Source organism: Orbicella franksi, chromosome 3 (assembly GCF_964199315.1).
Source record: "Orbicella franksi chromosome 3, jaOrbFran1.1, whole genome shotgun sequence".
Classification (NCBI taxonomy): Eukaryota; Metazoa; Cnidaria; class Anthozoa; order Scleractinia; family Merulinidae; genus Orbicella; species Orbicella franksi.
This window is the reverse complement of record NC_138147.1, coordinates 3006788-3030280: the sequence shown is the minus strand read 5'-3', so window position 1 is coordinate 3030280 and position 23493 is coordinate 3006788. Positions and strand designations below refer to the sequence as shown.

The 23493-nt window shown below is 39.4% G+C and overlaps 1 protein-coding gene across 1 annotated transcript; it reads right to left on the bottom strand.

Moving 5' to 3' along the window:
- Positions 1 to 887: 887 nt before the first annotated feature.
- LOC145480673 (uncharacterized) lies at positions 888 to 23066 on the bottom strand. Its single transcript, XM_081458973.1, has 12 exons — positions 22800 to 23066; positions 19481 to 19851; positions 19033 to 19093; positions 18751 to 18894; positions 5792 to 5884; positions 5227 to 5349; positions 3748 to 3864; positions 3436 to 3528; positions 2361 to 2398; positions 2069 to 2129; positions 1458 to 1611; positions 888 to 1032 (listed from the first exon to the last, which is right to left on the bottom strand). Exons 1-11 carry the CDS (start codon positions 22906 to 22908, stop codon positions 1472 to 1474), a joined length of 1350 nt encoding a protein of 449 aa, XP_081315099.1. The 5' UTR covers positions 22909 to 23066; the 3' UTR covers positions 888 to 1032; positions 1458 to 1471.
- Between the last annotated feature and the right edge of the window lie 427 nt (positions 23067 to 23493).

Genomic DNA, 23493 nt, shown 5'->3' with positions numbered 1-23493 from the left:
CTTTTATCAATTGATTAAGCAATTTAATCTAAAGCCCTTGGTATGTCAATGCCTCAGTAAAGTTTGATTGAGTTATGTAATTGTTTTTTTTTGTGCGTTGCCATGGTAATATAGGAGGAAAAGAGAACTGTACCCGTTCATGTTAAAACTGAACATGTAGTGATCAGCCTTGCTGCATTGTTATTCTATTTCTATTGTTGGTTGATCAGACCTTTTACAGATCCTATGTATACCAGCAGAATTTTCGTTTGCGGTCCCTTGCCACATTTGTATTCAGAGAATGCGGCCCATACAATTCCCTATATGTCAACTTTTGTAACTTTTGAGAGCATCATGAGGAAACAGCTACCTACCATGTTTGTGAAATCCTTGTCTCCGAAAAATTTCCGATGGTTATCAGGTAAGTAGTCTTTTCCAGGCGTTCAGTTAGTTGATGCGCAGCTCCTCGCACCAGGCCTCTCTGTCCTTTTTTTCGCGCGGCGTTTCGGCTGCGCAGCGCCGCAACTAACTGAGCGCCTGTAAGACGCTTTCTCCAAATTAACAAAATTTACGAGTTCTTGAGAGCCAACTGGGTCGATTAACTCTCTTACTGGTCATTCTCTCTTAAAAAGATTTATCACTGAGTATCACAAGTAATGTTATTATCTTTTGCAGTTGTTGTACATCCAACCGCTTTAAGGTGGCCCAACAAGTCTTCAACTATAAACACTGTTGGAGGGTGAATAGAGGATATTTTTATTATTTATTTATTTAATTATTTATTTATTTATTTATTTATTCATAAATCATTTTCCTTCTCAAGTTTGTTCCTGGTTAAAGACTTCAAAGTTCTTTCATATAAAACAAACAAAACAAAGATGTTTTCTTTTTTTTTATTCTATTTGGAATTATAATCAAGTAAATTGCTACTTCATTAGTGAAAATATAAAATGAAAGTGTGCTAATAATAATCAACCAATAGACACGATGACAGCTACTCCTAAAAGTTTTCTATGGTTATGGTGTCTGTGGTCTTGGTACCGCAGTTAAAACCTGGAAAATACAAACACAAGAACGAAGTGCCATTATGTTTTTAATCAAATGTTTTATTTCAAAGCTAAACTTCAGTTACCAGTAACGCTTTCTCCTTACGGAATATCTGTCTTGTTGCGAACGTTGCGTAACCATTTGAAATTAAGTGAACTTGTCGCGCGTAGCATATTAGGCCATGATCGATTTCTACCACCCGAAATTGAAAATAAACATAGTGGCAGCATCGAACTTAAAATTAAACTGTAAAAATCATCTTCAACAATCCTCTCAAATATATTGAATGAACCGCCTTATCATAGCCGTAGCGATGAAATGTTAAAAACAAAGAAAAAAACAAAAAACAACTGAATCAGCTTAAACCGACACGACAGTAAACTGACAGAAAACTTGCACGAAGGAGAAGTCACCAGGGGAACCTGACTTACTGTATTTGTTGTTGTCATGGCTTGAAGCGTTTCTCAACAGCTAGACCGACTGTCATGGCTCCCCTCACGTTAGCAAGCACATACTCGCCCACAATTTTGTGTGCCACGTCCTCGTGGCCATGTTCCAGGAAATATTTAACGTGGCTGATCACCACTGAGGAAAATAAAATAAAACGGTAGCACTATTGTTAGAAGGGATTACTAGGGACAGAATAGGGAAGGAACAAACTTGTGACTCTTGTGACTATTACGCTAAGGAACCTCCAATGACATAGAAATTTTAGAAGAAGAAATTTGAATCATGCCAGTGTTGTATCCGTGATGAAATATATTAGTTGTTATTTAACGTAAATAAGGATAAAAAGTCTACTTTTACTGCTATTACTTCATGTCCTAAAAATCTTACTGTTGATTGGATTCGTTGCAATACTGAGTATCATGTACTAAATTCAAAACTTGGTTAAAATCTCACTTAAGGTGATTTTTTACCGATTTAAACGTTACGAGTCACTGAAGACTGCGTGTTGTATAATTTCACTCCTGATATACATCAGAAGCATATCACCTAGAACTATGTGATATGCTTCTGTATACATTTAATGAGTACATACCGTGTTCGTGTCCCTTGGAAATCGCATGTAACCATGCAAACTTACGGGAAACCTCGATACTCTGCAAAAAATGTTATTTAATTGGCTGTGAATCACTGAAGCTATTGGAAAAACAATTTGTTTATTTACTGGCTGGCTAAAGCGGGCTGATTAAAATTAACGTAAATATAAAATATAAAACTATTGAACTTTACCTTTAGATTGAAACCGTTATGAGAAAAGCGCTTTGCACGAAAATCTTTTTCAGTTGTCAAAAATATATCAATAGATTAAGACGAAGATAAGTACTTACATGTAAGACTGTTTCCACAGCAAACCGAATAATCTTCACTGAAAAATTAACAGCAACAACTCAAATTAATTCTTGATACCTCATTTCTCACAATTCATGATTGCAATTCAAGAACTTCGATCTACCAACGGTGAACTACCGTTACCCATAATATCTTTCGACATTGTGTCGCATGCTTTTACTCTTTTCTTCTAAAATCAACTTTACTCAAACAGCTGCAGTGTATTTTCAATAACGCCATTAAGCAAAAACGCTTCCACCACATGGAGAACGGTGCGCACCCGGTCCTTCACTGACGAGAATTGTCTAAACACTTTTGTCGACAATTTAGTGTGTTGTGCGTATTCTAGAAGTCTCCTATTTCCTTCACTTTCGAGGAAAAAGTAAACGTTAACGTTTTCTTGCATACAATGTACGTGCATGCACATGTACAGCGGCTCCCGTAATAGGAGCAGCACTCAAAACCGTACTGTCCAAAGGATAAATGTGTTTTCCTTCGCAGGCAACAAAAATAAAGGAAACGCTTAAGTTGTTTTGACCTCCTCTAGTACTTTACTCGACCATTCATTCTGACGGTATGATTCAATGAAGAACAAAAGATCTGGCGACCCTTTGTGAGAGAATAATCGCCGAACGCTGGCGACCCTGTTTTGGGGCCAAATTTGCCGCTTGGAGGCACAAAATGTGTCACATTTGACTTTTGTATAACCTGCGAAAACAGCCGTCCTTCTTCGATCGCTCTCTGCCCGAGTGGCCACTCGGGCCGGGAGTTAAGAAGGACGATTGTTTTCGCAGGCTAACTTTTGTAACAATCTGTGATGGTTTGTTCCTTTCGTAAATATGTTACGCCGTCTCTACAGGTGACGTCAGGACAGTACTGTTGTTCCCGCCTACTAAATCCTGATTGGTCAATTCAAATGTCAAACGCACCAGCAGGCTACATTGCATCCACAAGGACAAAATATCCTGCCTTTTCTCTCACGCATAAACAGAGTCGCTTTAGGAGTTCTGGGAAGGCAGTAAAGTGGGCACCATCTAAGTTATTTTATCGTTAATCTTGGCTTGAGATACATACCTTCATCGCAGTGAGGCTGGTATCCCTTAAACATCAGATCAAGTACTCTATCTTTGATGTTGACTTGCGGTGGTTCGATGCGTTTGACTAAACCTGGTATGGTAAACCAACATACATGAAGTGGTGTTAAACGTTAAACCAGAAAGCATGGAATTGGTAACTAATCACCTTAATTGCAGCTTTTCTAGCGGGGCTAGTTTCCTCAAATGTGATCAGTTAATTCTTTTAAATAGTATAAATACTTCAGAACTCGAATTTTCCGTGAGTTGTTCGGGTTAACCCTAACCCTAAAGAGTTTTAAAATTAACTTACCTCGTTTGCAAACTTTGCTGTTGTCCATGTAAAGATCCAGATTTATTCTGCTCGTAAAATCAATGTCCCCATGTGTTCCATGCTCCTTTATTAGCTCGCCAAACTTATTAAACAGACCTGAACAGAAGTTAGAGAGAGACTGTATCATCGCTGTTTGCGAAGCGCAGGTGTAATTTTCAGTCTTCTTACTTTTTGTTCGGTAATGTAATGTCAATATATAATGTTAATTTCAAATAACACCATCATGCTCTTCAGGGAGGCGCGGTGGCCTCATGGTTAGTGCGCTCGTCTCCGCGGGATCGAGCGGTCCGGGTTCGAGCCCTGGCAGGGAACATTATGTTTTGCTATACCTCTCGACTCAGGTACATTTTCCGATTGGAGGAGAACGTGCCACGTGTCGTGGGTCAAAACTCACCAACTCCCTAGGGAAACAACAAATTTCGACTCGCACGTGATCGGGACGTGCTCCTTGAAACCGCAGCAAATTTGTGAGTCAGCCCTCGTCAATTGCAAGCTAACGATTTCTTAATACATAGACAAGTAAAAACAAAGGATATAATCTCCCGACGTTTCGGCGACCTCATGACGCCATTATCAAGGGTACAAATGAGAATTAAATTAACAAATGCGAGTTCAAGAGTTATAACTAATTTACATAGCGGAGGTGGCTACACAAATACTTTAGCACGGATAGAATTCGTTTGCACGTTCAAACTCGGTGTTAATTGTTTGAAGCATTTGTTAATTTAATTCTCATTTGTACCCTTGATAATGGCGTCATGAGGTCGCCGAAACGTCGGGAGATTATATCCTTTGTTTTTACTTGTCTATGTATTACTAAATCATTGTTAAAACGATTTCTTGGCAGTTTTTTTCTATTTTTGAGTTGGGTGGTATAACAAGACACTTAATGACTGGCCATGGCCCCAAAGGAAACAGTGAGTTTTGTTTCCCCGAGACCCTCAATGCTCCCTCAACATTGAGGGTCTCGGGGAAACAAAACTCACTGTTTCCTTTGGGGCCAGTCATTAAGTGTTTAGTGTACTTGGGCAAGACACGTTACTCTCACAGGACTTCTCTCCACCCAGGTGTACTTTGTATAAATGGGTACCCGCGAACTTAAAGCTGGGGGTAACCCTTCGATGGACTAGCATGCCATCCAGAAGGGAGCAGAAATCTCCTAGTCGCTCAATGCTACAGAAACCGGAGATAAGTGCCGGCCTGAGCTGATGGGCCACTTGGCTCGTATGCAGACTTTACCTTTACCTTTCAGGACTTAGTCTGTTTTTGGGCTCAGCTTAGACGAAATGATTGAATAGCAGTGGGGAAGTACTTGGGGTTGAATGGCTTCTAGCTTAGAGGAAATCGCCTTATCGTAAACTGGACTGAGGTTATAAAAATTGATCTTAAAATGGATAAACTCATATGTGGTCTTCCTCAGTCCCTAGGGAGTTAAGAATCACGAGCTTTAGTACAAACCATCCAGTTTTTCATCGCAGGCAGCTTCAGCGACCAGGCCGCCAATCACCATGATCGCCTTTATCCCAGGATGGTCTTGAAGTCCATACAATGCCGTCATGTAGGAAAATGCCTCGAAAGCGTCTAACGAGAACAAGTGACAAACATTTTCGGGGATGAGGCATTTTAGTGCTTGACTATGGCGGTGGCCAAACAGAAAGGTCTTACTACTTTGGCCACCGTTCACATATAAATTTTATTTCCTTACGGCTTTATATTTCTTAACTTTTTTTTCACTATTTTCATTACTTTACCTCTAAAATGTACCTAAATGCCCTGTATAGTGTAAATAATGAATTGACTTGATACATGTACCCTCATACAAACATATCTCGCAACATATTGATATAAATTAGCATTGCGCGAAGCACGCCGTGAAACAGCGAAGAAGCCGTTGCGCCAACGACAGGGAAATTTTTACAAAGTATAAGCTTGAGGGCCAACATCTATGCAAGCAGTGCTTTGTGAGAGAAGATAACCAAATATTACCAACATACTAGTTCATATGAATGGTTGAGTCTCTTACCAAATTCAGGGGACATTTTGGCGGCTTCCAAAACGTATGCCAAATCCTGTTGGAAGTTTAAGGTGTCTTGCCCTTCTAGCAATTCATACAAAACTGGAAGAAATACAAATTGGCTAAAGTGGCGAAAACGCGTTCCCATGAACTTGATATTTTATGATTACCCGCTATTACTAAGATGACCTACTGATGAGGAGTTGGCAAACTTGCCACAAGACCCTGCGGGCGAAGACAAGCGAGTTAGTAGAGAATTTTATACCCTAAATGACTGGCTCCTTTTTACCTAAGATAACCTATTTGGCGACCCTGAATATAAGCATAACTGTCTGATAACGAAAATGTATTCAGGTTACAGGTTTTAAGGTTAGCCCTTTACTTGTTGATTTACTTTTGTTCGCACAGAACACTTCGTTTTATTTTTAGACATGAGAAGACGCACACGGCTTGTACTGTAAGTATCCCGGAGAGCTCCATACAATTCCTTATACTTTTAGTACAAGAAATTGTTAAGCATTATCTTAGGGCGCTCCAGGTTTCTTCACCCTATGATACCAACGAGGTGTTATAATCTGTTATGCCGACGATCGTCTGTCAGAAAAATATTAATTTTTGAAAGTAAACCAGAGACGAACAGCGGCGCACACCGGCTTACATATGTCAACGAGCAATTAAATGCAGTGTGCTGTGTGAGTCATTCGTGACGCTCTACACTCTGGAATAAAAGCATTATTAGATCATGTCCAAAAGAACGTGAGCAGTGGGGAAAAACATGGAAGGAAAAAAGACGTGAGAGAGGAAGGGCAATGAATGTTGAAACTACGGCGAGGGCGGAAATCCTGATAAAACAAGTATTCGCGCAAATGATGTACGAATTACCAGAATTTAATGCACAACACGAAATCATCCTCTCCTTCTCTACTCAAACCAAGATTTACGATCTGAACTAAAAGATAACAAGGAGCCTACAAACGCATGCTCAAGTAAAGAGACGCGCAAGGGCCGACTAACATTTCTTGCTTACTCCATCAAAGTCATCACGATCAACGCTGAGCTTGCATTGAGATGCTTGTCCGGAAGTAAAGGGACGCTCGATTCATCAATCTAAAACAGATCTTGGAATTAAGCCGAAATGATCTGGGAGCGAACTACACTTAACAATTTTCTAAAAAATAACACATCACACTCTTTCTTTTTTTCATAAGAATATTGTTTTTCCGGCCCAGGCTGAATACTCCTATTTTTCTGCTGATTTTAGGCTGAAAATATTATTGTAATATTCCTAACTTATGACATTTACGTAACAATTACAAGTGCTCCATTGCTGTTCATTGCAATCAGTATGGTCAAAATGTCATGTCATACGACAAGAAAGAATTTATCATGAAAAATTTTGCTGTTTAGCTCATGTCTTTTGCATTGTACATATTTTTTACTGCACAAACACATTACATGTACCGCTCATCATTAAACATTTGGCTATCGCTAGTGAAGAGTGTTTCGTTTGTTGGCTAGTTTTGCCGTTTAGAGAAAGGAATAATTTTATACAGTTAAGTAAAAACATCATTGTATTGTTTTTACAGATTTTCAACGCATGAAATTGTATTATTTTCACAATTTCAGCCTCAGGTTTATTCTTAAAATATTCTTTAAATTTCGCAAATTTCAGCCTCGATATTCTTATAAAACATATTCTTTAAAAAAGAAAGAGTGTATATGCACTACTTGATGAATTTCATTTATAGTCACAAACACCTTTATCTTGATTGTAAATAAATAATCTCTAATTTATCTATAAATTTATCTTTATTTGAGTCTCCACAATTAGTTATCTAAGCTTAATACTCCGAACAGTCTTTTTGCCCTCCGCTGTTGAGAAGAAATGTCACACAATTACATAGCCGTGGGGAAAGTTAGGGCCCGGGGTGAGGAATCACTTAGTACACAAAGCAAAGTTTGTCAGTGCTTTAAGTGACCTCGCACGGCTACCAATAACTTCAAGGTGTTCGCACGCGCTGCGAAAACAGACCTTAAAATTTCGAAAGTAACGACCGAGAGTGGTGAAACCCTCCCACATCCCCAGAAAATAGTGGAATCAAGGATCAAAAGTATAATTTATTTTTCCTATCAATTAAGAGCGGCAAACTGATGACGATACAACAAGGGAAGGTATAGTGTAACGCTTACTATGAACATTAAGAAACGTCATGTTGCGCAGTGTTAAAACAAAACCCGTAAAATTTTTCTCAAGTAACAGGAACTAACAGAAACTTTTCTTCAAATTATAATTACTTCAATCAACAACTTCATCACATTACTAAAAGGAGGGCGTTAAAAGGAACGTTTCTTGAAATTAAAATTGAAAACTTAACCAGCACACCGAGATATATTTAAGGGCCTGTTTACAGGGAGAGAGGTCTACTTTAGCAAGCGTGTTAACCCTAGCTGGAGGGCAAAAGATAGCCCGGGTTTACAAGAAAAATTTTGGTGTAACCCTACAACCCGAGCGCGGGACAACTTAATGCGCGATTACACTCAAAGGGTCTGGAAACAAGTAGAAAGTTAACCCAGGTAGGCGGGTTAACCCTACCTGGAGTGTTTACAAGGGAAAAAGTTAGCCCGCCTGCCAGGGTAACCCTAGCACGCAGATAGGGTAAACCGCCTACTCGTTTAACCCTAGTTAGCTGCCTTGTAAAGACGACGAAGAAAACAAGAGAAAATGTGTGAGTGCTAGGGTAACCCTCTCTCCTTGTAAACAGGCCCTAAGAATGGTCTACCTGATGAAGAGCCCACCCAAAAGGCAGCAACCACGACAGCGACATAAATTTGAACTGGAACACGAAGGATTTCATCTCATGTTTTAAAAAACTGTTTTCACGAGTTTAATACACCCATAGAGAAATACATGCTGCCCTGTTCCCATACCTTTTGGAAAAAGCCCCAAGGTAGCAGCGAGTTCCGTCTAACTTAAGTAGAAAAAGAATCACCTTTGAACACAGCCTCAAAGTTACTTAGCCTCAGATGTAATGAAGGATCGGCTGTACAGTGGCGCGAGTGGTGTGTAATTCTTATGAAAAATGCTAAAAGCTGCCTCTAAGACCGTGGGTTTTTATCAGAGTCAGAGCAGCTCAAAGACCGTCTTTGAGACCTTGCCTTGCCGATTTTGTGAGACAGTTAATATTCTAACAAAGCACCTCAGTGCTTAAAATAACGCGCAGAGATCCACTTGTTTTTCAATTGTTTGTTTGTCTTTGCTGGGCGTAATTTACTCAAGGCCTTTAACTTGACAGAATTTACCCATTAATGGACAACAACAACAACAATCTTTTATTTAAACACGACTTTTGTTTAAAGCTAGACTCTTCAGGGCCCTCTATTTTCTGGTATAAAGATCATCCTTATGGCTTTTTTATGGCTTTTTAAAACTTTATCATTACTATTATTGTTGTACATGTAGTATTTGCCATTATAATTTGCCATTACATTGTAATAAAAAAAATATAAATATTTTTATTCGATTGGTTGTGTAACGATATGATGATGATGGTTTATTCGCCACTTTACATTAGCTTTAATAGACTATAATACGACCTCATTTTCTGCATTCATCAGATAAGTTGTCTTTGAGTATAACTTTTTCCAGTATGTGACTTCAGTGTTATGGCTGTTAAAAACTTAAGAGAAGGGGTCAACATTTCACGATGAAAGATTCAATAAGAGTAATAAATATCAGTATACTTGCTTGTCATACGCACTGATATAAATATTTCACGGTTACAGTTTACTACCTTTAGGTGAGACAAATTGATATTGTAACAGCCGAACAATGTTATTGCTGGCATGACATTAGAATCTCTCGCTTACACTACACTCATGGGTGTGCCACCTAAAGTGTAGCCTAATAACGTTATTGCTGGCATGACATTAGAATCTCTCGGTTACACTACACTCATGGGTGTGCCACCTAAAGTGTAGCCTAATAACGTTATTGCTGGCATGACATTAGAATCTCTTGGTTACACTACACTCATGGGTGTGCCACCTAAAGTGTAGCCTATTAATGTTATTGCTTGCAAGACATTAGAATCTCTTGGTTACACTACACTCATGGGTGTGTCACCTAAAGTGTAGCCTATTAATGTTATTGCTGGCATGACATTAGAATCTCTCAGTTACACTACACTCATTGGTGTGCCACCTAAAGTGTAGCCTATTAATGTTATTGCTGGCGTGACATTAGAATCTCTTGGTTACACTACACTCATGGGTATGCCACCTTAAGTGTAGCCTATTAATGTTATTGCTGGCATGACATTAGAATCTCTTGGTTACACTACAATCATGGGTGTGCCACCTAAAGTGTAGCCTATTAATGTCATTGCTGGCATGACATTAGAATTTCTCGGTTACACTACACTCATGGGTGTGCCACCTAAAGTGTAGCCTATTAATGTTACTGCTGGCATGACATTAGAATCTCTTGGTTACACTACACTCATGGGTGTGCCACCTAAAGTGTAGCCTAATAATGTTATTGCTGGCATGACATTAGAATCTCTTGGTTACACTACACTCATTGGTGTGCCACCTAAAGTGTAGCCTAATAATGTTATTGCTGGCATGACATTAGAATCTCTCGGTTACACTACACTCATGGGTGTGCCACCTAAAGTGTAGCCTATTAATGTTATTGCTGGCATGACATTAGAATCTCCCGCTTACACTACACTCATGGGTGTGCCACCTAAAGTGTAGCCTAATAATGTTATTGCTGGCATGACATAAGAATCTCTTGGTTACACTACACTCATGGGTGTGCCACCTAAAGTGTAGCCTATTAATGTTATTGCTGGCATGACATTAGAATCTCTTGGTTACACTACAATCATGGGTGTGCCACCTAAAGTGTAGCCTAATAATGTTATTGCTGGCATGACATTAGAATCTCTCGGTTACACTACGCTCATGGGTGTGCCACCTAAAGTGTAGCCTAATAATGTTATTGCTGGCATGACATTAGAATCTCTTGGTTACACTACGCTCATGGGTGTGCCACCTAAAGTGTAGCCTAATAATGTTATTGCTGGGATGACATAAGAATCTCTTGGTTACACTACACTCATGGGTGTGCCACCTAAAGTGTAGCCTAATAATGTTATTGCTGGCATGACATTAGAATCTCTTGGTTACACTACACTCATTGGTGTGCCACCTAAAGTGTAGCCTAATAATGTTATTGCTGGCATGACATTAGAATCTCTCGGTTACACTACACTCATGGGTGTGCCACCTAAAGTGTAGCCTATTAATGTTATTGCTGGCATGACATTAGAATCTCTCGCTTACACTACACTCATGGATGTGCCACCTAAAGTGTAGCCTAACAATGTTATTGCTGGCATGACATAAGAATCTCTTGGTTACACTACACTCATGGGTGTGCCACCTAAAGTGTAGCCTATTAATGTTATTGCTGGCATGACATTAGAATCTCTTGGTTACACTACAATCATGGGTGTGCCACCTAAAGTGTAGCCTAATAATGTTATTGCTGGCATGACATTAGAATCTCTCGGTTACACTACACTCATGGGTGTGCCACCTAAAGTGTAGCCTATTAATGTTATTGCTGGCATGACATTAGAATCTCTCGCTTACACTACACTCATGGGTGTGCCACCTAAAGTGTAGCCTAATAACGTTATTGCTGGCATGACATTAGAATCTCTTGGTTACACTACGCTCATGGGTGTGCCACCTAAAGTGTAGCCTAATAATGTTATTGCTGGGATGACATAAGAATCTCTTGGTTACACTACACTCATGGGTGTGCCACCTAAAGTGTAGCCTATTAATGTTATTGCTGGCATGACATTAGAATCTCTTGGTTACACTACAATCATGGGTGTGCCACCTAAAGTGTAGCCTAATAATGTTATTGCTGGCATGACATTAGAATCTCTTGGTTACACTACGCTCATGGGTGTGCCACCTTAAGTGTAGCCTATTAATGTTATTGCTGGCATGACATTAGAATCTCTCACTTACACTACACTCATGGGTGTGCCACCTAAAGTGTAGCCTATTAATGTTATTGCTGGCATGACATTAGAATCTCTTGGTTACACTACAATCATGGGTGTGCCACCTAAAGTGTAGCCTAATAATGTTATTGCTGGCATGACATTAGAATCTCTCGGTTACACTACACTCATGGGTGTGCCACCTAAAGTGTAGCCTATTAATGTTATTGCTGGCATGACATTAGAATCTCCTGGTTACACTATGCTCATGGGTATGCCACCTAAAGTGTAGCCTATTAATGTTATTGCTGGCATGACATTAGAATCTCTCGGTTACACTACACTCACGGGTGTGCCACCTAAAGTGTAGCCTATTAATGTTACTGCTGGCATGACATTAGAATCTCTTGGTTACACTACACTCATGGGTGTGCCACCTAAAGTGTAGCCTATTAATGTTATTGCTGGCATGACATTAGAATCTCTCGCTTACACTACACTCATGGGTGTGCCACCTAAAGTGTAGCCTAATAACGTTATTGCTGGCATGACATTAGAATCTCTTGGTTACACTACGCTCATGGGTGTGCCACCTAAAGTGTAGCCTATTAATGTTATTGCTGGCATGACATTAGAATCTCTCGCCTACACTACACTCATGGGTGTGCCACCTAAAGTGTAGCCTAATAACGTTATTGCTGGCATGACATTAGAATCTCTTGGTTACACTACGCTCATGGGTGCGCCACCTAAAGTGTAGCCTAATAATGTTATTGCTGGGATGACATAAGAATCTCTTGGTTACACTACACTCATGGGTGTGCCACCTAAAGTGTAGCCTATTAATGTTATTGCTGGCATGACATTAGAATCTCTTGGTTACACTACGCTCATGGGTGTGCCACCTTAAGTGTAGCCTATTAATGTTATTGCTGGCATGACATTAGAATCTCTCACTTACACTACACTCATGGGTGTGCCACCTAAAGTGTAGCCTATTAATGTTATTGCTGGCATGACATTAGAATCTCTTGGTTACACTACAATCATGGGTGTGCCACCTAAAGTGTAGCCTAATAATGTTATTGCTGGCATGACATTAGAATCTCTCGGTTACACTACACTCATGGGTGTGCCACCTAAAGTGTAGCCTATTAATGTTATTGCTGGCATGACATTAGAATCTCCTGGTTACACTATGCTCATGGGTATGCCACCTAAAGTGTAGCCTATTAATGTTATTGCTGGCATGACATTAGAATCTCTTGGTTACACTACACTCACGGGTGTGCCACCTAAAGTGTAGCCTATTAATGTTACTGCTGGCATGACATTAGAATCTCTTGGTTACACTACACTCATGGGTGTGCCACCTAAAGTGTAGCCTATTAATGTTATTGCTGGCATGACATTAGAATCTCTCGCTTACACTACACTCATGGGTGTGCCACCTAAAGTGTAGCCTAATAATGTTATTGCTGGCATGACATTAGAATCTCTTGGTTACACTACGCTCATGGGTGTGCCACCTAAAGTGTAGCCTATTAATGTTATTGCTGGCATGACATTAGAATCTCTCGCCTACACTACACTCATGGGTGTGCCACCTAAAGTGTAGCCTAATAACGTTATTGCTGGCATGACATTAGAATCTCTTGGTTACACTACGCTCATGGGTGCGCCACCTAAAGTGTAGCCTAATAATGTTATTGCTGGGATGACATAAGAATCTCTTGGTTACACTACACTCATGGGTGTGCCACCTAAAGTGTAGCCTATTAATGTTATTGCTGGCATGACATTAGAATCTCTTGGTTACACTACAATCATGGGTGTGCCACCTAAAGTGTAGCCTAATAATGTTATTGCTGGCATGACATTAGAATCTCTCGGTTACACTACACTCATGGGTGTGCCACCTAAAGTGTAGCCTATTAATGTTATTGCTGGCATGACATTAGAATCTCTCGCTTACACTACACTCATGGGTGTGCCACCTAAAGTGTAGCCTAATAATGTTATTGCTGGCATGACATTAGAATCTCTTGGTTACACTACGCTCATGGGTGTGCCACCTTAAGTGTAGCCTATTAATGTTATTGCTGGCATGACATTAGAATCTCTCACTTACACTACACTCATGGGTGTGCCACCTAAAGTGTAGCCTATTAATGTTATTGCTGGCATGACATTAGAATCTCTTGGTTACACTACACTCATGGGTGTGCCACCTAAAGTGTAGCCTATTAATGTTATTGCTGGCATGACATTAGAATCTCTCGCTTACACTACACTCATTGGTGTGCCACCTAAAGTGTAGCCTAATAATGTTATTGCTGGCATGACATTAGAATCTCCTGGTTACACTATGCTCATGGGTATGCCACCTAAAGTGTAGCCTATTAATGTTATTGCTGGCATGACATTAGAATCTCTCGGTTACACTACACTCACGGGTGTGCCACCTAAAGTGTAGCCTATTAATGTTACTGCTGGCATGACATTAGAATCTCTTGGTTACACTACACTCATGGGTGTGCCACCTAAAGTGTAGCCTATTAATGTTATTGCTGGCATGACATTAGAATCTCTCGCTTACACTACAATCATGGGTGTGCCACCTAAAGTATAGCCTAATAATGTTATTGCTGGCATGACATTAGAATCTCTCAGTTACACTACACTCATGGGTGTGCCACCTAAAGTGTAGCCTATTAATGTTATTGCTGGCATGACATTAGAATCTCTCGCTTACACTACACTCATGGGTGTGCCACCTAAAGTGTAGCCTAATAATGTTATTGCTGGCATGACATTAGAATCTCCTGGTTACACTATGCTCATGGGTGTGCCACCTAAAGTGTAGCCTATTAATGTTATTGCTGGCATGACATTAGAATCTCTTGGTTACACTACACTCACGGGTGTGCCACCTAAAGTGTAGCCTATTAATGTTACTGCTGGCATGACATTAGAATCTCTTGGTTACACTACACTCATGGGTGTGCCACCTAAAGTGTAGCCTATTAATGTTATTGCTGGCATGACATTAGAATCTCTTGGTTACACTACAATCATGGGTGTGCCACCTAAAGTGTAGCCTAATAATGTTATTGCTGGCATGACATTAGAATCTCTCGGTTACACCACACTCATGGGTGTGCCACCTAAAGTGTAGCCTATTAATGTTATTGCTGGCATGACATTAGAATCTCTCGCTTACACTACACTCATGGGTGTGCCACCTTAAGTATAGCCTATTAATGTTATTGCTGGCATGACATTAGAATCTCTTGGTTACACTACGCTCATGGGTGTGCCACCTAAAGTGTAGCCTATTGATGTTATTGCTGGCATGACATTAGAATCTCTCGGTTACACTACACTCATGGGTGTGCCACCTAAAGTGTAGCCTAATAATGTTATTGCTGGCATGACATTAGAATCTCCTGGTTACACTATGCTCATGGGTGTGCCACCTAAAGTGTAGCCTATTAATGTTACTGCTGGCACGACATTAGAATCTCTTGGTTACACTACACTCATGGGTGTGCCACCTAAAGTGTAGCCTAATAATGTTATTGCTGGCATGACATTAGAATCTCTTGGTTACACTACAATCATGGGTGTGCCACCTAAAGTGTAGCCTGACAATGTTATTGCTGGCATGACATTAGAATCTCTTGGTTACACTACAATCATGGGTGTGCCACCTAAGGTGTAGCCTATTAATGTTACTGCTGGCATGACATTAGAATCTCTTGGTTACACTACACTCATGGGTGTGCCACCTAAAGTGTAGCCTAATAATGTTATTGCTGGCATGACATTAGACTCTCTTGGGTACACTACACTCATGGGTGTGCCACCTTAAGTGTAGCCTAATAATGTTATTGCTGGCATGACATTAGACTCTCTTGGTTACACTATACTCATGGGTGTGCCACCTAAAGTGTAGCCTATTAATGTTATTGCTGGCATGACATTATAATCTCTCGGTTACACTACACTTCTGGGTGTGCCACCTTAAAGTGTAGCCTAATAATGTTATTGCCACCTTAAAAACATTATTATTTAATTTTTTCTATTTTGGTTGTTTTTTGGTTATCTTTTGGTCATCATCTTAATTCAACTGACAATGTTTTTATTAGAGCACATGTGTACATGAAGACAGGACTGATAGATGGTTACTCCATTTTAAGTCAGATTTTTTGCTGTGTTTAAATCTGTGTAAGGTCTTCTACAGCTTTTCCATGAAAAGTGCTTCACATGAATGCCTTCAATTTTGTTAGGAATTTCCTGTTCAGCTGGACACCTATAAATGTATTAAGTTGTCTGCCAGTTAGCAACCACATAGCAAATTGAATAGTGTGAATAATACTATACATTAACACATAACCATTATTGTCCATTTTTGACGCCTGACTCAACAGACTTATTAAGTTTATGGTTAGTGATAAACCAATCATAATATGAGCTGCTGATAAAAATCAATTATAACATTTGAGTAAGTGCTGCATTATTATAATTATATAGAATATTGTCTGTTTTTAACCTGGTAAAAAGTGGCGAGATCAAATCCAAAGGAACCCCGGAAAACATAATTATGAAAGAGAGATTTTCACGGTTTTTTCACGCTATTTTAATTTGGGAGGGCAAACAGGGCAAAAACTGCAGTAAATGTATGGGGAAAATAGAGAATCTTAAGACTAACAACCTGAAATATTTTTCAGTAAATTAAAAACAAAGGTTAGAGGGTAAAACAATTTGTAGATCATATGATAAGTGGGAAGTTGCCTCGCTAGAAAAGCCATAATTAAGTTTTTCATTTTTCAATAGTCTGAAAAATAGTGTGAGTCGCAATTCGCAAGAAAATTTAGAGACATTTGTATACAAAATTTAAAAGTGCCTATCCTTGCATCACAGGAAATCTATTTTCATCACATTTGACTAAGGAAACCCTTTAGATCTGCTGTGTATCTGTTCCTTGTAACACATAAAACATTCAGGAAGTCACTGACTCTCAACTTATTAGGCAGCAAACTTTAAACTTTTCCCATACATTTACTGCAATTTTTACTGTGTTTGCCCCTCAAATTAAACAAGGTGACCTCTTAACATGATCATTGTCTTCATCAACATAATTGATTTTAGGGAACCAACCACATTGATTATTTTCATCAGGAAACTAAAATCTTGGACAGAATAAAATGAGAAATAAAACCACCTATCCACCCGCATCAATGATAAATTCGCATTTTTCCATCATTAAAATGGGGGGAGTGGCGGTCTTAAGTTTTCATTTATTTTGCCCTTGATTGCACTCAATATAACAATTTCTAAAATGACTGTCATTGCGGTCCACGATACCATCCCGTCCTTTCAATCAAAAGAAAATACATGTTAGCTGACCAAAGCTGACCTCTGACCCTACTCCAGCAAAATCAACCCAGGCCCCCCATTGGCAAAAAAGTAACTTAGGTGCCTCAAGCGGGAAAATAAACTGAATTTGAGCTCTCGAAAACACAAGGTCAGCATTGGTCATGCTGTAATGGCCTTTGCCAATCAAAGCGCCACTAAAAGTGAAGTTATTACGGTACTTCCCCTCCAGCTAAACTCAAAAAACATTGTTCGCAAACTTACCCCTGTTCTTGACCATGTCCTTTTCGAACTGTGAGCAAATTAAATCCAGGTCGTTCAGGGTATTCTTTTGAAGTGCGCTCTTGGCAAGATGTTGGCGTGACAACATGGCCAGCAAACCAAATGAAGAAGCCACCACTTTAATTCCAAAGCTTTGCCACGATAACTGGAGCAATCGGCAAGGCAGGATCCAATTTCCACTCGTGCAAATTCGTCTGAAAACTTGCTACCACCGCTCTTTTCTTAAAAAAAATCTTTATCGGACTTAAGATGCAATCACGTTCGTTTAGAACACACCGAGTTTTTTTCGAAGTAAGATCTGGATTGATGCCGCGAGCGAAAAGATAAAATCCCTTCCTTGGCACAATCTTCGATCGAAGGTCAACCGTGAACTCGCTTTAAGGTCGAGGCTGCAGGTCACGAGGTGAAATGTAAAACCTGTTTCTCCGTCACCATGCTTAGTTAAAATAACAACACTTTCCAGATGCCGAAGATACGTGAGATGACAGTCGCTGAAACCGCTTTAACAAGATTATAACGCCTGCAACAACCGCAAAACAAAAATCTCCGCGGGAGGAGATACTTACAGTAGACATCACTTGTGTCTTCTCATGACCCAGGGCCTATGTTTGCAAGTATAAGTGGAGTTGCTTTTGTACAATATGAGGGTCTGGACGAAGGTGCTGGAATCTCAATTATGAGTTAATTTTTCGGTGATTTCTCGGCTATCAGCTAACATTTCAGTCCAGCTACGGCAGTAATTTCAGTCTAATGCAGCTAACAGTTGAGTAAAACAACATCCAAACCCTTATATATCCTTCATAACGGTCTAAAGTCATCTGCTGTCATTTCATTTCGAACTGTTCTAAGTCCCCAAAAGGTCGCCCTAAGCTCCAAAATGCCTTAAAAATTGTATAATCTTTGGTCAGGTAGACGTCACTTTGAGTCGTTTACTCCGTTGATCACCTGAAATCCGGAATACGCAGAATTAACAATCGACAGATAACGATTCTACCAGCTTTCTCGAAGGTTTTCGAAAAAATTGTTCATTTCCGAATAAGCCCGTATTTTGAAGAAATTTATCACAAATATGTGTTTGTTTATAGGAAATATCACGGCTGCGACTCAGCGCTTCTTAGTTTAACCGAACAATGGAGAAAAGAAATTATTTATTTTTTCTGTTTTTTTTTTCGTGGCGAACTTGTAAACTAGCTTTTTAGCTAAGCGTACCGGCCACGTTAAATATATTTGATTGATTGATTGCTTAATCGATCCATTTTTGGCTTCTTGGTGGGTAATTACCTGATTTATGAACGTAGTCGGCAAATTTATGTTTGACGTCATCGCATTCTTTGTGCTCTTCAATGACATGGCGTCCCAACAATTGCAAAATTTCGTCGTCATCTTTGTATTCTTTCAATGCTGCTATGAACTCTGAACCAGTTTCTGAAAGTTTCAAAGCACAAACATGTCTGCCAAAGAGAAAATATGCTTATTTGACCACAGTGTGAAACATTTGTCAATAGGTTTCTGGCCATCATTGGCCTACTGTCAGGAAATTGTCGTAAATCGAACCCAGCTTACTTGCAATTCTTTCGTCTCTTTTCTCTTTCAGTTCTTCCAAAGCTGGTCCGATTTTCAGTAACTGAAATAGAAGGAAGAGGCAACTTTGTAAAGTTGATTCCAAATAAAACGTCACAAATTAAAGGCGAGGGAATTTATTGGAATTTTGGCAAAACGTGCGTGAAATTATTTCTTAATTTCACGAGTATACCATTTGATTACATATTAATATCGTGGGTGACAATTTGCACCTACAATCGTGGAGTTTTGAATTGCTTATTGTATCGAGAAGTTTCGGGCCCAAACTTGCCATGGTAATATTTGTAATTTCACATGTAATTTCACATTTCAAACCAAAGCCAATCGTAAGGGTTGCTGCGGGTTAATTTTTCCTGACACCCCTTCACTCCAACAATGAAACAAAGCAGTTTGTTAAAAGAGTTTTACTACAGAAGACTCTGTGACCTACCGATTTAACCAATGCTTTCAAGGTGTCGGGTTCCATTCCGGAACCACTCTCGACAAAACCCGAACTACCCTCGACAAAACCCGAACCGCTCTCGCTTGAACCCGAGCCACTCTCGCTTGAACCCGAAGCGCTCTCGCTTGAACCCGAGCCACTCTCGCTTGAACCCGAAGCGCTCTCGCTTGAACCCGAGCCACTCTCGCTTGAACCCGAACCACTCTCGCTTGAACCCGAGCCACCCACGCCTGAACCCGAGCCACTCTCGTCTGAAGCCGAGTCGTCATTCAGAGGATATTTTTCAAAAAGATCAGCAAGTGCATCTATTGTCTTTGAGTTGTATGGATTCGAGAGTTTCTTTGCATCAATGGGTCCATCTGCGAATAAAAAAGTATGAGACTAAACAAACGGTAGCGAACAATATTTCCATGACTTTATAATAAACTAGCTGGCAGATTTTCCCCACTTAGGGACAGTGTGTAATTATTAGCTTGATACTATAAGCTTATATTGATAAGGATATTCGCAGACCTCATGGTTTAACTTTAATTTTGCAATACATTAACACGGATCGATCCAGGATGTTTCAGGGGGGAAGGCTGATTCCCTGGGGTTGCAAGTAGAATCAACGGGGTATGTCTCAAAAACGTTTCAATTTGAGAACTGGAACCTAATTGAAAACTCCTACACCAGACTAAAATACTAACAATACCAAAAAGCCAAGTAGAAATACATTGAGATACCTGTCTAGAGTGTTTGCTTTCATTCCTGCTATAACATTCACAATCGATTTCAAGTTTTTGCTTAGCTTCTCCAAAGAGGAAGTGGGGGAGGGTGGCTAGCCATCCAATACACCAGCCCCCTCCCTAAATCCGACCCTGATTTATCACCGTATTCCTCTCGTATCGCAATGCTCCTCGACGCAGACATGTAAATTCCAATTTGTTGCGATAAGAATTATATGATATCATATAAACAATAGCCTCCATTTGGCGCGAGAATATGCTCAGATATTTGTCCACGGACATTATCTGTTCCGAGAAGCGAACAGATAATGAGCTTCAAATATTTTCGCAACACGCGCAGTTTTAAAAATTGGGGAGTATCACGCGAACATTCCCCAGCCTGTTTAGCTGGGGCATATTCAGTCACTTGATGTGTTTACACCAATCACGTGCGAGTAAAAACATTTGATGGATTATAAAAACAAAATTAAAACACAATTTAATGTTTTGCTACAATTGCTACTAATCTCAATTGCAATGTGATTGGCTAATTTGCCGTTGTCGATAAGAGTCCAGACAACGCTGCACGCGTCAATGTGTCGCGCAATGCCTTTTTCAGCTCACGCTCTGAAAAAAAAACCTCTTTCTTTGACGCTGATATCAACTTAACAAATCGAATGTGGTTTAACGTGGTCTGTACTCTTATCGACAACGATACGCGTCATCCCAGCGGTCAAAATTTGTTTGGACTCACGAGGCGCCGAGTGAGTCCACAACAAATTTTGACCACTGTGATGACGCTTATCATTGTCAATAAGAGTACAGACTAAGCTAAACCACATTCGATTTGTTAAGTTTATAATGCTATACGTAGGATACAATGCCACGAAAAGAAGAAAAGAAGAAATGGTGGTAGCTTGCTTAATAAGTTCCGGGTGACAGCCTTTTCCACAAATGCCACGGACATTTAAAAACCTTTCACGTAAAAGTTCGACAAATATAAACAACTTTTGAAACTAAACTATTGAACCGAAATTCAACAATTCAACACGGCGCTAAGTCACTTTTATTGTATGCGCTAATTAACAAACTGACCGCCCTCTCTCGTTGACGAAGCGCATAAATTATAAATTCATGTGTCTATCCATTTATTGACAATGAAAATTAGCCAGTGAGCGCGCGAGAATTTCTGCGGTTATCGTAAAATGAATTTCAGGACCTCACTGGTTGTCTTGCGCGAGTTAAAAACAATAGCATTCTAACACAGCTCTGAGGCTTTCTGCCAAACATCTATATTTTTGAATTAACAGTCAAAGGAATCGTACAGAATTTGCAGTATGGAGAAGAATTCACTCGTCAGGTAATGAATTTTCCTATATAATTATGAGAATTTTGAACATGACTGAAGGAAGGAATGAAGGAAAGGATAACCTTTATTTGGGTGTCAATTCTAAAATCTGTAAATGATAGCAGTAAAAAGTTAAACCACTGAAATGCTAAAATACAAATAAAACACAAGATGAAACTTGATCAAGATGACATGATAAAAAAAGATATGTATATGATAATATAAAGATATAGCTTTATATTGTAATCAACTAGAAATGCTTATAGATACTCAAGTGCCGTCATAATGCAAATCGATTTCAATAACCATTTTTCAACCTATTGTTCCGACCCGACGCCACAAAGAACTATTTTAAAGTCTCCAATGCGGAAAAAATGTTTAATTCCCACAAAGTTGTTCGTCAACAACTTTGCTGTCGTTGTCCTGGTCATTCAATTTTAAATTCTTGAATGCGTCTGAGAAAACGAATTAACGATTGATCGCTCCCATGTCGTGCTCAAACTCAGCAAAGATAAGATTAATGGATATATGAAATAATCTTACAATGATGCGAGACCAATTCAGATTGCGGAAAAAATTATACATTGTATGATCGAGTAACGTTTTGGTCAACTCATTTATTTCAAGTCTCCAAGCTTGGCCACTTCATTTTTCCTATAAGCATTTAATATTACTCAATCTCCACGAATACAGCTGTAACTTCAGTACCGGGACGGAGCGATAAAGCTGCCTGCACGATAAAAATATATTAGTCGCCTGGTAGAAGATGAATGCATCCAAAGTAAATAAGCCTTGAGTTTGAGCTGTACTGTTAAACACCTTGGTCCATACTTCAGTTTTACTAAATTAACTTCTAAATAGGAAAGCCGGTAATTGAACAACCGGACAAAAGCGTAGACGCTGTAAGTTATACTGAGTAATGCAAGGCAATATTAAGCCTGTAAGGCCGTTTGTGAAACCTAATTGAGCTCTGTACAAATACAGATACAGGTGTATAGTAATAAAGGAAAGAATTGTGATTGCAAGAATACCGGTATGTAGATAATCGTGAGAATAAAAACAAAATAATTTCATATATGCAAAAAATATCTAATTTCTGAGTCTTTCAAAAGGTATTTCTATAAATACTCGGTCTGCAAAACAATAACAGGAGTAATTTTCTTCGTAAAAGACATTATCCTGTACTACAGATCTTAAGATCAAGTTAAATAACCAGATTTTTCATTAAGAACAGGATGATATCTGCATGTACCTTTCAGTAAATGATGTAATCTACTAGACCTCTCCTCTGGAAGGCCAACCAGGTTCCGAATTGCTCCGGCTGCCGAGATGAAAAGCAAAGTTGCGATGATAACCTTCATTTTCTTTTGCTGCCCCAAACGAGTTCAAACTGTATCGAGCGCGCTTCTTTGTCAGATCGCCGGTCTGCCTGTCCAAAAGCCCTTAGCAGACTTTTGCATGTGATTTGCCCGAGTTTAATTTAATTCCCAGAAGTTATCAGCATGTAATATCTCCACACTATATCAATATAATGCTAAGCAGACATATGATGAGAACACAGGAAATCATCAGTCATCTGATCAATGTCTTGATGTACCGATGGATTCTCGAGACTGTTTTCAAAAGCAGCGTAAGGTGAAATAGAAGGAGAATTTACGTTTCGATTTATAGTTAAGTCAAGCGACTGCTGTTTACAAACATTGACTCATGCGTAAAAAATATTCTTTTCTTTTATTTGCAAAGCGGAAAAAACTTCACTTTGTCTAGCTGCATTAATGAGGGTTGACAAAAATAGTTCAATTTAAAAGTTTTAGCGCAAATGTTAGCGAAACATGATGTAATGATGTGAAGTTGTAATTCATCTACACTTTGCTTTTGAAGTTATTTTCCCTAAGAAGACAAAAAAACTGGTCAGAGAGCTTTCCTTCTTTTTGGAGTGTTTTCAC

Coding starts and splice junctions, on each gene's coding strand:
- LOC145480673 (XM_081458973.1), bottom strand. CDS start 22,908: ATGAAGGTTATCATCGCAACTTTGCTTTTCATCTCGGCAGCCGGAGCA. Junction 19,094..19,480: donor TGAAAGCATTGGTTAAATCG/GTAGGTCACAGA, acceptor CTTCTATTTCAG/TTACTGAAAATCGGACCAGC. Junction 5,350..5,791: donor CAAAATGTCCCCTGAATTTG/GTAAGAGACTCA, acceptor TGTTCTCGTTAG/ACGCTTTCGAGGCATTTTCC.